Raw genomic sequence first — 12,993 nt, 5'->3', positions numbered from 1 at the left:
ATGAATAGGCGTAGCTGTGTTCTAAAAACACTTCATTTACCCAAAGTAGTATTTGGATTTGGCCTGTAGGCTATATAGTTGACCAGCTCCCAAACTGAATACGTTTATCACTCTCAGATTTTTGAAAAATGAAAGGAAGATAAAGGAAAAAGTTAACATTTAAAACAAAGGCACTTTTGTTCCTCTGTGTGTGTGTGTGTGTGTGTGTGTGTGTGTGTGTGTGTGTGTAAATCAAGCATCAAGCTCTGACCAGTGTTATTGAAGAAAAATTTTGCATGATTTACTTTTCGCCAGTCTGTTCTGGCATCCTTCTAATGATGCCAGAATCGCCTGGATCAAGGGTAGCCAATGAGTGTGCTCTGCAGTATATTTTGCACATTGTGCCCAGTTCAGTGTTGTTGCCACTGTAGTGATGGACACCAGTTTTTGCCAACATGGTATAGTGCTGGGTTTCTGATTTCCTCAGTTTCCCTTTGCCTTGTCTTACTATTTTCAGAGCCTGCTTGTACTCCAGCAGGTACTTTCCACTTTTCATAATGACTAAGAGTCCAGAGTTGACTGACTCTAGTGACTTTTTAATCTTTTTTGTGCCCGCCATCTTCCTATCTCAGGTGTGATATGGCCCCCCAACCCAGAGCAGCCACCAAGATGGCCCAACAATGAGAAAGCAAGGGACTGTTTCTTTATACTCTTATCTTCCCACTTTGGTTTTAGAACACTATCATTCTCACAAAATTACTTTGGTGTATAGTGAAGAATTTCTATCATGGCTTCCACTCTGCTGGTGCCATCTTCTCACTCAGGTTTTGCCTTTTTCTTATCTTTCTTAATCCACCTCTGTAATTACAAATTTCTCTGCTGTTTCACTCTTTTCTTCACTGCCCTGCCCTCATCTCGTTCTCATCTTTTTTTATCTCCTCCTGCGTCGTAGCATTTTTTTTCTTCCTCATTTTAAATCTTTGTTGATATCATGTTTATTGGGTTTGTTTGATGAGATAACCTATGGCCTGACACATATCGCACAAGAAACGGTGTTTTTTTATTACCAGTATTATTGCTACTCAGGTTAAGGCTCCACCATCTGTATTTTGGATAGACTTCTACTGGCCTTGGTGCTGCGAGAGCCCACTCAAAGAGGACAAGCCTCAAGAGAATGAGAGTAGAGAGGAAAAAGTTTGGAAAGGGTCAAAGTTCACAGGTCAGGACTTCTTGCACATGTGGGTGTGTATGGGCAGACACATGTGTGCATATGTGTGTTTTGCAGGTTATGTCCTCGGCAATGAAAGAATAATTCATAAATTCAGGCATCCATCCTCTCTCACACTTTGAAAATCCCATCTTAATTGTGTGTGCCTTATGATTACAAGGCATTAGAGACCATTAGTAAATGAACTGAGATTTCAATCATGAAATGCAAACTCTCTTGTGAAATGCATACGTAGTTTCACATATTAATTGCTTCTAATTAAGGAGGAACATTTTAGCCAATTAGCTTTTGGAATTTAAGTGTAATCAGAAGGATAATTCAGAGATTTGCTAATTGCTTCCCCCATTGCAGCTGCTTGCCTTTAGTGCAGACATATAGTCTGTGTGTGCATGATTATGCATGTACACATGGTGGCTGAGAGCCCCAGAAGTTCTTTTGCTATAGTAGTTGTGTAAACAGCAGTCACCCATATCCTTGAAATTAACATGTAAAACAAATTGAGGGGTGGGGATGAGGGCAATAAGAGAGAATAAGAACATCAAATTGAACTAGATCCAGGTTCTAAACTGACTTGACTACTGAAGTTGTTGGCTAATGTTAGGCATGTCATATCATATCATTTCTTTAGATTTCTTGGGTGCAAGATGGCAAATGTCTCATACAGCTTTAGCCTTCCATAATTCATGACAAACTCCCATGATCCTTGATAACCTTCTATGCATGATTCTATGTGAGATGGGAGCTGTGTAGGGGGAAAAAAAATGTATCCCTTGATAGAGGCCCAGGTATGTTTATTGACACTTCAGCAGTCACACTAATGAAGTATTATGGGCTGGCAACTGTTCTTGCAGCCTATAGATGTTTTTTTGAAGGAGAATGTCTTTTTCTCTTGGGACTCTATTCCATTCTTGCCTTTCTTCATACCTCTTACTTATTTTAATGGTCTTTTCCTAGTTTTGGTGGCACTTTGGTCTTTTTCAGTGTTGGCCTCACTTTCTGGACATCTGACCACATTCCCTCTGATGGATAGTTCTCTCTCTCAATCCAGAGCAAAAAGCCTTCTGCTTTTCTCCATTCTTGCCTCATCTTGCTTCTCCTTTTGCTGGAAAAGAGGCTCTCAATAGGAATCTACCTACCGCTGTTGCTGATTGAACTTTGTAATTACCACGATTTTTCTTTTGGCACTTTGACTTGGGCTTAATGCTGCAATCCTCATTATTATATAATAACTCACCAGTCAGAACGTGCTCATCAATTTCTCTTCCATCTACATTTTTTTCTTTATAAAAATAAAACAGATTCTTATCTACCTTACCCCACCCCTCTCCACAAGAACTCAGGCTCTTTTGCACCGTGCACAAAGACAGTGCGGTTGACAGGGACTTCCTAGGCTTGCATTAGTGTAAACTCTTACCCTTCTTAATTTGTGCCTTGCTGGTAGCTTACATCTCACGTTCCTATAAACTCAGCCTCAAGCCCTGTGGAAGAGAAACATGAATGAAGAGAACACTCCAGAGAAAAAGGAAGGTAAAGGTGTCGATTAACTTTGAGAAAGATATGGCTGTGGTTGCCTCTTTTGGGCGATATTGCTCTCAGGTGTGTGTCTCATTGTCAGGGCAAATTTTCTCTACAAGGTCGATTCCCTTCACAGCATCTCAGCTGATAGGCCCCGTCCCCTTCACCCCAAAAAGGGAATCCCTGATGAGGTGCGAAAACACCCTGCCATATCCGACATACATGTTTTAGTCATGCTAAGTTTAATTTGGGTCGTGTCTATTGCTCTCTTCTTTTTGTAACAGACAGCCCTGGTTCTGTTTTCCTGAGGTATCATCACGTTCCTAACAGGCCGGTTATCTCTTCAAGATCCTTATGCTGACAGTTGTAATTTCCTGGCAGGGAACCTATGTAGAAAATGTTGTCCAACCTGCCCTCTATCACAATGTGAACGATTAAGCAGATTCATGTTTGAGGTATGTTCTCATTAGGTTCAGCCTTCACTAAAAGTAATTAAAACTTGGCAAATATTCTTTTTGAATGATTAATAGGTCATCTCCACTTCTCCTTTTGAGAGGTCAGTTGCCAGTTACCAAAAATGAAACACCTGCTTTTACGTCAACGTGGCTGCTGCCCGAAATTTAGCAGCACGCAGCATTCCCCAACCTGTTAAATATGTCCGGTGTGCCAAAAAAAATGGGGCCTTGTGTTTACCTAAGTCTTGAATAAATATGGTGGATTTCGGGACACAAATCTGATTGAAAACTTCTCCCTAGGCCAACACGAAAACTAAATTAGCTTACTTAGGTATGTGTAATTTATAAAGAATAAAAGATCAGATGTCAACGAATGGTCATTTTGGTGGAATAAAGCAAGTCTAAAAGAAAGATTTCTCAATTTGAATTCCAATTAATGCAATTAATATTTTCCATGCTCAGTTTCATGGTGTACATATTCCTCCATGACTTTTGAATGGACCAAGTGAGCATTATATATGAAATTCACTATTGAAGTCATAGGAACAGATTGCTGATTATACCAGTAGGTAGGAAGATGAGGTTATAAGACAGAAAATCTGCATATTATTTTATGATTATTTTTTCCAGGTAAAGTAACTATTAAGGACATTGTATTACCTGAACATTCTACTCCTTGGTCAGAGTTTACTGTCTATCTTGAGAAAAGGAAGTCAGTAAGCACAAAACCTCCCCACAGCAACTCACATTTTTATATGAGGGTCCTTGTCACCTTAAAGGGGGAGAACTCTAAGAGGCTGAGAGTTCATAATTGAACCAGAACTCAGTGTGAGGTCCACAGAAGTCATTCTAATTCTATTTTAACTCTTAATGTTTCCTCTGGTCCAGACTTCATCACAACTGTCATTACTTTCAACCTCCATAAGTCAGTGAGGGACATGCATCATCTTTAATTTATATACAGATGAGGACACAGGCTCCGAAGTGATCAAGTGACTTGCCCAAGTCAGAGTTGTTCAACTGTAAACCTCAGCGAGGCGGGCGGAAGCCTGTCTGGTCCAGCATGGGCCTCTCTCCAATCCGTTAGATCTGGAGCCAGCACCCTCCACAGAGATCCTGCCCTACAGTGGTGGCAGAGCACTAAAAAGGGAATTCCTAGCTCCAGACTCCCAAAACACAAATGCGGAGTTCATGGGTCTCCACTCTTTCCCACAGATGAACATGTGTTTTTGTGGAAAGACCACACAGAGGACTCAGGATCGCTATGTTGTTTCCAGATCTGGCCGTGTAGCCTGAGTCAAATTATAGAACCACGGCCACATTCAGCTGGAAGGAATTTAGGGATTGCCTCTGCTGGTGCATCAGAACCACCAGGACAGCCCGTTAAAAGCACAGATTCCTGGAATTCTGATTCAGTAGGTCTGGGGCCCTGAAGATTTTGCTTTGCTAGCAAGCTTCCAAGTCAGGCCAAATGCTGCCCATCCGTGGACCTCATGATACTTGAGCACTATTGGCCTATGATAATCTTGTCATAAGACAGGTAGGCAAAGTCTTCAAGGCCACTTAGTAAATATTAAGCTGTACAGGCCATGCAGTCTTGTTGCAGGTACTCAACTCTGCCATTGTAACTCAAAAGTGGCCATAGATCATCTGTATCCTACAAAAATAGGAGGCCCAGGGGCTGCAGTTTGCTTATGTCTTACCAAAAGCTTATAGCAATTTGGGTCTCCGGTTCTTCCCCAGCACTCCTTGCTTCCAGCTGTCAAATGGGGATAATACTCTGGCCTGATTTTTCTCTTTGACTATACTGAAGATAAGGTATAATCGTATCATCAACACTCAGAAAATAACATTTCTGTATCAGGTTCAATCAGTCTCATATTATCAGCTATACCAAACACCTTTATTTTAATAATCATTGAATTTGTCTTTATAAATGTTCCCTCAAATTGTTAGGCATTGCATAAAAAAAAAATAAGGACGTTAAGAGATGACAGAAGGGATCATTTTGATCGATAATTTAGAACTTGCTTGGCGTCAGCAAGCAACAAGAACCCTTTATATCAACAATGCCTTCGTGAAGTAGAATTAAAAGACTCAAGCATCTAACAAGGTTGGCAAGACAAAAAAATCAAATCTTATGATGGCCTGCCCACTAACTGCCTTTGTAAAATATTTTAAATAAAAAACATTCTATAAACAAAGACATAACCAACAAGTTATATTACTTTTTATTCATGTTAGAACTTCTATCAGTGTTTGAACATTAATATTTAGAGAGTTTGTACATTTTTGCCTTCCAAAGTTTAAAATGAGAACCACACTAGTTCACAAATGGTAACTAATACACATTTCACAATTGCATGATTATTCACTTGATCTCACTCTCTTGACACTGTTAAAACTTTTTCTTTTCCTTGCTGTACTTTACAATGAAAAGTGTGCCCCACTCATGTCTCAGCAAAGTTCCAGACATTATGGATTCATCACATATAAATTCTTTAAAAATATACTTCTGTCAAAAGACTTGATGACTACTATGTACACTACAAAAATAAATTTTCATATAAATAAATTATATGGCATACTTTTATCTTTGTAATTGAAATGACACAAACCCATTTCCACCAAAACCGGCAGACAATGAGACCCAGTTTGAATATTTATTTCCTTTAAATTCCTTACACTAAAACCTACCATGAGTCCTTAATGGAAATGTTATATACTCTGAACTATTTAACATTAGTAAGCACTCTATACAAATAAAAATTCTGTTCAAAAGTAAAACATAGCTGTAATAGTGTTTCCAATAGAAATAAAAATCCCTGCATTCTTTTCGTTATAAACTGGCATGACAAATACTGTAGGAAAACATTCTTATGATACAAAATTATAAATATCAGCAAAGATTTCTTTTAAAAAATTAAAACATCCAAATGAACAAACAAGACAAACAAAATAAAACTATTTTAAGGAGAGAGAAATTCTAGTTGCCTACTAGCCCCCGCGTTCTCCCTTTGCCAATGTGACTATCGGAGAGAAAATTCTATGCTGTGCAGAAAGCTGTCATGCGCCACACGAGTTGGGCTCAGGAAAGGAGTGAGGGCATGCCACGAGGCACAGGAAAGCAGGCCTCAGAATTTTGCATCATCTCTCCCCTGAACGCAGGACGCAAGTTTTCTGAGCAGAGCCGGGTGTTAGGTAGACAGACAGTGTGGCTAACAGAGGCACCAAACAGTAGCGGTGGAGCCTTCAGGGCCCCTAGCATATTAACACACATACCTGGTGGCCACAGGTGGCTTCTAATCAGTATCTTAACAGTTTTGTGATGAGTTTAGGATCTGAGGTCACTGCACTGTTGGGGACTACCTGGGGGCCCGCTGCCTTTTGATTTCAATTTTCCATGTAAAATAGGAGGGCATGATGGGAGCTGCCATTTGTGCCCTCCTATAGTAGCTTAGTCTAGGTGTCAAGTGCTTCCCCGACATTCGCTTGTCTCTGGCTAAGAGCTGAGGGAAGACCAAGCCTCAAAGATAGACAACAGAATTGATACAGAAGCAAATCTTTAAAGTAATGCCTGGTTGAGAGACCTGCCTCCATATCCACTCTTCAGTGGGGTGTGTACAATAAGCATCTCCCTGCTCATCAGTAAATGCCACATAGAAAGAACACTAACGAAAGTGAGAGGAAGGAGCCGACTTACTTAGGAAGTATGCACCCATCACGTTAATGCAAACACTGAGAAGGATCCTTCCGAAGTTCACATCCTACAGAACTTCTAACTCCGCATCACCATATTGGATGCTCACTATTTAAAGATGCAAACAGATCCAGAAAGCCCCAACCAACTGTGCAGTTTAGAAGGAAGAGAGTTTAAATTGTAGAGACCCAAAACATCACCTCTGGCTTTATTACGGGTCCAGAACGAACAGGTTTTTATACCTGTAGCAGGGTCATCGTCTCCAAAACATTTTCAATCTACTCTTAAATTTTTTTTTTTTTGGAGGGAGAAGGTGTGCACGTGCGTGTGTGTTAGTCACGAGAGGTATAATGAAGGCTGCATAACACGTTCATGGCCCAGCTAAGGCTCACTACAACGTGTGTTCTCTAATTCTTGAACAACAAGGAAGATGAACAGATGTTATCTCTGTACCCTGAGGTTCCGATGACCACCACACAAAGATCCATCTGAAGGAAGTTATCTCCTCTGAGGCACGAGCTGGGGTATCTGGTTGGCAGCCAGTGATCTTAAGAGATGCCCTGGACTTGAAGTGAGTCTGGCAAAAGGATAAGGCGATGTTTAGGGTGGCGCTAGCCCTCCATTAGCGCTAGCCCACTGGCACTAGGCAAAGGTATCCTGACTCTTCCAGCCTGACCAGGGCAGAGCCCACTAAGGGTTAGAAAGACAGTTAAAGAAACAAGAGAAAAAAAAATCACAGTACAGTACATTGGGGAATCACACACGTTCACACACACACAGCCTAACAGAAGAATCGCATTCAACTACACCTAGAGAAGCCACCGGGGTTAACGTGCTTTCTTCATATCTGCTCATTAAACAACAAAATTATCACGCATAGCGTGTTCGAAAGTTAACAGTAACATTTCATACTACCACAGGGTTGTGATATGCAAATTTAAAATACTTTAAACAAAACCTTTACAAAATAATCCTATTATATAAGCAATATTTGCATAGAATTATACAGGTAAATTATACAATATTTAAGCAGCAGCAACACATGCTGAAATTTAAGACTAAGTTAAGCTTGGTTGTGGCACAGAGACCAATGTACAAATAGGGAGGGGCCTTGCCGCGGCCTCCCCACTGCCCACTCTGGGGCAGGAGTGGAGAAGCCCCAGATCACACTTCTTTACATCTGTTCCTTCGTATATTACATATGTGTACACCTCTTAAATATTTATAGAAATATTTCACAAAATAATACAATCGGTTACAGTAACAACGAACTGCCACCCTGGTGCAGTGTATCTTTCTAACTCCAAGCAGTTCTCTTCAAGCAGTTCGGAGGGAAGGCGGGGGTGGGGATTCCAATCTTTGGCCTCTTTGCTTCAGATTTTGCTCACCCTTTAAAAGAAAAAAAAAAAAAGTCAAACCAAGTAACAGGTATAGCAGTCCATATTTATAAAGCACACAAACAGGCAAAGGCGATCTATGGTATGAGAAATCCAGATGGTGGGGGCCTGAGTGAGGACAGGAGGCGTTTCCAGGGGCTGGTTACGAGCCCTTCCTTGATCTGTGAGCCGAGGACACGGATGTGTTCACTCTGCGACCATCCACTGAGCTATGTGTGTATCATACATACCTGTAGGGCACTTTAATAAAGATTGAAAAATAGATGGAAGATGCTATTGTTAGCACCTTTGTTAAGCGGCACTAACTCTCAACAGGTTAACAGTGAGGGGAGAGACCCGATTTGGGACACGACTAGTTCTTTGAGGATGACAGAGCTTGGCCATGGCAGCACTGCCTTGGGGATGAGACAGAGGTCACTGGCATTCAGTCTGGAACACACCAACGCCTGGGGGCTCCAAGCCCCCCAAGCCCCAAGGAGCTTTCTCACTGTGCCCGTGTCCCTTGGCCTCACACACCTCAGCTGGAGCCGCTGCCCCGGGGCCTCTCCTCACACTCCACGTCCTGTAGCTCAATGACCTCCACCTTGGAATCCCTCCTCTCACACCGCACGCTGAAAGGCACGTGGGGGTCCTCGAACAGCCCGGGGTCCGTCTCGGGGTAGTCCTCATAGCCCGGGCAGAGGCCCCCTCGGGGGTTTCGCCCAGGCCCGGGGGCAGGCTGGGGGTGCACAGCAACAGTTACAGAGGCTGAGGCCGTCACTGTGGTGATAGGCTGGCAGTAGCCGGGCAAGGAGCTACCCATGGCAGTGAATGCTGGGTGCCGAGGGTTGTGAGAGCGGGCTCCTCGGGGGCCCATGCGGTCCCTATTGCTAGGGCCAGAATGCCCTTCAGTAGAAATTTCAAAAGCGTCTCTGCGCGGTCTGTAAGGAGGCGGTCGTAAGCCTTCTCTGAGAGGTTCCCTCTGGGGCTGTTGGCCTGGGCGTCCAGGTGGCAAGGGCCCAGAGTCCGGGTGGGGCTGCTGTCGAGGGTTCGAAGGTGGGTGATGTCTTGCTTCAGGATGGACCACCTACAGAGGATGAAGGCAGGTTAAGGCAGGCCAGGCGCTAACCCCAGGCCGGGCATCACCCCCAGTGTTCCCAGCCCTCCCTTCTTGGCTCCGGCTCCTGCCTGGCCACCCACATACACACGCACAGCTCTTCTCAACCAAGTGCTCAGTCAACCTCACAAATGTCTGGAGAGGCCTGGGGGGAGCTCATGGGGGCCTTACACACACACACACAGAGAGAGAGAGAGAGAGAGAGAGAGAGAGAAAAAGAGAGAGCGAGCGCATGCGCGCAAGCACGAGAGAGGGAAGGAGAGGGAAGGAGAGGGAGGGAGAAAGAGGAGGGGGGATCCATTTGCTTAGAGTCTCACGTCGTGGTGGAGGAGCACCTATGCCAGGCTTTCCAACCCCTAAGTCCAGGCTTTCTCCAGCACGGCTGGCTGGACACATAAGGCTGCTACCCACACATGTGGAGCTGCGGACAGAGAGCATGTGCATGGCCTCCCTCCCAGCTGGCCACCCCGGCCTGCTCGGGAGCGTGCTGAGCTCTTCTTCAAAAACTGCCGAGCCGCTGGCCTTCGCATGCACAAATGCCGGACGTCAGCAGAACTGTCCATATCTACTCTATTGAATATGGTTAATGGTTAGGGACCTATAGCTATTTCCATTTAAGTTATCTAGAATCCTAGCCACATTTCGAGTGCTCAACAGCCACATGTGACCAGTGGGTACTGTACTGAAGAGCACAGAGAGCGTTTGCATTGTCACAGAAAGTTCTATGGAGCAGTGCTGCTCTGTCTGGTTGTTAGGAATCTGGTTTCTGGGTCTCTATACAAAGCATGGAGCAACACAGTGGCCACATCAATCAAAAGGACCGTGACGAACTTCAAAGTCGTTCAGCTTGTACCTATTTTTAGGCTCCCGCTGAACAAAACCAGATTCACACTGCAGCTCAGCAGGCATCGCCCCGGGGGGTAAGAGGAGGAAAATTTAGGTTATTTGGTTGGCCCCTCTCTCTTTCATGGAAGGCCTGCTCTGGCTTGGGACTGGAATCCCCATTTCCTGAAGGGACAGCAGGAGGCTCTCAGTTGGAGGGTTGGAGAAATATGAGCCTTAGAACCTTCCATGGGTTTTGCGCACTGTGCTTCAGGACTGGGGACCGGGGACAACCTGGGAAGCACAGAGTGAAGGACACGCGTGGCTGGGCTCTCGGAGCCTCTGAGAAAGGCTTCCAGGTCGTGCACAGATTTCCTGAAATCACCAAAGGCTAAGCTGCTCTGCTCCTCCCCAGCCACCTAGAATATGCACTTAGAGTCACCAAAGCTTCTAGTAAAGTATTAGGCAATGGCAACTGAAATAATTTTGTATCAAGGTCAATTAAAGGTAAGAGAAGTGAGAGAAAAAATATATCATTTCTGCTGGCAATAAAGATCCCATTACATTTTTCAAAAGTATCATTCTAAAATGATAATATGCAACTTAAAAAAATAAAAAAGGCAAAGCCTGCCTTCTCTCTGGCCCTCCAGCTCAAACTGTACTTAGCTTGAACAAGATATATGCTGCTGCTCCATGCACTTACCATTGCTGTTACTGGCCTCTGCCCTTTTTGATCCGTGTAAAATCCAACTATATGAAACTGACATTTTTACACTTTAGAAGAGTCGAATATTGGCAATTTCATATGTTCCCACCTAACCTCTACTTTGTTTTTGCCTCCTGTCTGATTTGCTACTCAGAGCAGGCAGGGGCTGCCCCTGAGAGTGACTTACAGTGGAGCGGGCAAAGACGGGGTTTTCTGTGGCTTCCACGATCACGTGGTGGGCAGGGCCCCCAGCACCCTGCTGGGCCTCATACTGCCGAAGCTCCTCACTGATGCCCGACACCGTCGTTTGAGAACTGTACTCTGAGTCAGAGGAATCAGACCCGTTGTTCGCATGGCAAGGGGGCACAGCAAAGCGGACCACACTGGGGGGCGGCTCTGGGGAAGGAGTGGGCAGCCGGTTCATCCCGTTTGCTGGAGATACCTATTTAAGAGAATTCCATATTAAAAGTGCCATCATCCATCTACTGTTAGCCACACTCAAAGTTCAAAGAACAGTACTGTTCAGGGGCCTCTGCACCTCCCCTCCAGGCCTCCCCTACTACTCTGTATTCCCCTCCCCCTTTCTGCCACCTTGGAGGACCCAAAGGTCTGACAGCTGCAGCAAAAGAATGGCCCTGTGCCATTCTCTCACACTAGAAAGGCAGGCAGGGCCCTGTTTACTCTTCTTCAAGCCCAGATTTATCTTGAGTGGAAAATACTTCATTGACATAGATGTACAAGACTCAGGCTGTCAACTACTTGGATTAAAACAAAACCAAACTGGTATTGTATTTCCAAAACTCTTACACTGAAGAGAAAAAAGGCCATGGTTTTTGAGATGTTTACTAAAAAAGCAAGTCATTGATAATGCAGATATACCTAAATATCTAAATTAAGAGTGACAGGAAAAAAGGCATTCAGGTGGCCTGTTGACTGCACACTACGCCCGGCATAATTACTGACCTCAGGATACGGTCCGAAGAAGGACAAAAGGACTGGAAGCAAAACCAGCCCATTGAGAACACCCAGGATTGTTAGGATTGCCAGGACAGCAAAGAAATACCTTGAAGATAAAAGAGAAACAGGAACATTCACTGTGGCAAAGATCAACTAAGCTACCCTTCACGTGCCCAAATATTGCAGCACATCACAGGCCAAAAATTAGCAAAACCCACACAGGTGGAAAGGCTGTTATAAAATTATGGTTCAAATTCAGCACTAGATTTTTTTTAACCTTTTTTTTTTTTTTAACCACAAAACAAAGTGTTATTTCACAAAAGGAGACAAAAAAATTAGTTTGTTAATTTGCTGAATTCTCATGGTATGTAATGTTATTTATGAATGTGTTACACAAACACAAAAATATGGAATGCAAACTGAATGGCTGAGCGGACTGAAAGCACAAATACAATGCAGAGGGGCCCCCGTCCATGAAAACCCAGCAGAAGCAAACAAATGAAGTGAAGGGTGTAGAATTTAAACAATTTAGCCCAGGAGGAAAAGCAGCCCACTTGTGCAAGGCAGCTAATCCACTGTGAAATGCTTCTGCATCTTAGAGCAGAATCTCTAATTAAGTCTCCAGCGTATCAGGTAAGGCTTTCCCTGGGCTTTCATTAATCACAACTTTCTGTCTAGAATTCTGTGAGTTCCAGTTTAACCAAATAGCTCCACTGAAACCTTTTTAGAACACAGGAACCAGCTTTCTGTAAAGAAAACCCTGCCCATTTCTGTGGTTGCTGGGGCATTTGCGGGGGAGGGCGGTCCACAGTGATGGGGCTGCTCTGCGGCCAATCTTTTGTTGAACAATTTAGCATCTCTGAATACTCTTGTTTAGCGTCAGCCAATTCAAACATAAAGGCTACAGCACCATGAAGAAGAGGAGCGTGCACAAGTGGCCCTGCTTTCCCACCACTGAGGGCTAAGGTCTGGGATAGTTAATGAATACCAAGGTAAACCTGTTAGCCAGGGACAGACACTGGTGGACACGCCACACAGGGGGAGGGGGTGGGCTCCATGCAACTATGTGGTTCTATGACTAACAATTTCTAGGGCAATTTTGCTGGAAATGGGCTGTGGGGGTGGAGGGGGGAGCTTA

At 44.0% G+C, this 12,993-nt stretch overlaps 2 protein-coding genes across 6 annotated transcripts in view; both read right to left on the bottom strand.

The window, feature by feature from the left end:
* Nucleotides 1-280: 280 nt before the first annotated feature.
* LOC107518084 (60S ribosomal protein L30-like) lies at nucleotides 281-598 on the bottom strand. Its single transcript, XM_016159469.2, has one exon. It carries the CDS (start codon nucleotides 596-598, stop codon nucleotides 281-283), a length of 318 nt encoding a protein of 105 aa, XP_016014955.1.
* Nucleotides 599-5,385: 4,787 nt separating this feature from the next.
* PTCH1 (patched 1) overlaps nucleotides 5,386-12,993 on the bottom strand; it is a 69,358-nt gene continuing 61,750 nt past the window's right edge. For all 5 annotated transcript variants that reach the window (XM_036238789.1, XM_016159474.2, XM_036238788.1 and 2 more), the window contains 4 exons: nucleotides 11,862-11,961; nucleotides 11,086-11,340; nucleotides 8,791-9,340; nucleotides 5,386-8,266 (listed from right to left, as the gene is read on the bottom strand). In XM_036238789.1, coding sequence (XP_036094682.1) covers nucleotides 8,792-9,340; nucleotides 11,086-11,340; nucleotides 11,862-11,961 — 904 coding nt within the window. In that variant the 3' untranslated portion in view covers nucleotides 5,386-8,266; nucleotide 8,791. The remainder of the gene's footprint in view (nucleotides 8,267-8,790; nucleotides 9,341-11,085; nucleotides 11,341-11,861; nucleotides 11,962-12,993) is intronic.

Source organism: Rousettus aegyptiacus, unplaced genomic scaffold (genome assembly GCF_014176215.1).
Source record: "Rousettus aegyptiacus isolate mRouAeg1 unplaced genomic scaffold, mRouAeg1.p scaffold_m13_p_3, whole genome shotgun sequence".
Taxonomy (NCBI): Eukaryota; Metazoa; Chordata; class Mammalia; order Chiroptera; family Pteropodidae; genus Rousettus; species Rousettus aegyptiacus.
Note: the sequence above shows the minus strand (reverse complement) of the source record. Positions and strands in the feature narration are given on the sequence as shown.

Bases quoted from the DNA above. Each gene is read 5' to 3' on its own strand.
- LOC107518084 (XM_016159469.2), bottom strand. From the start codon at position 598: ATGGCGGGCACAAAAAAGATTAAAAAGTCACTAGAGTCAGTCAACTCT.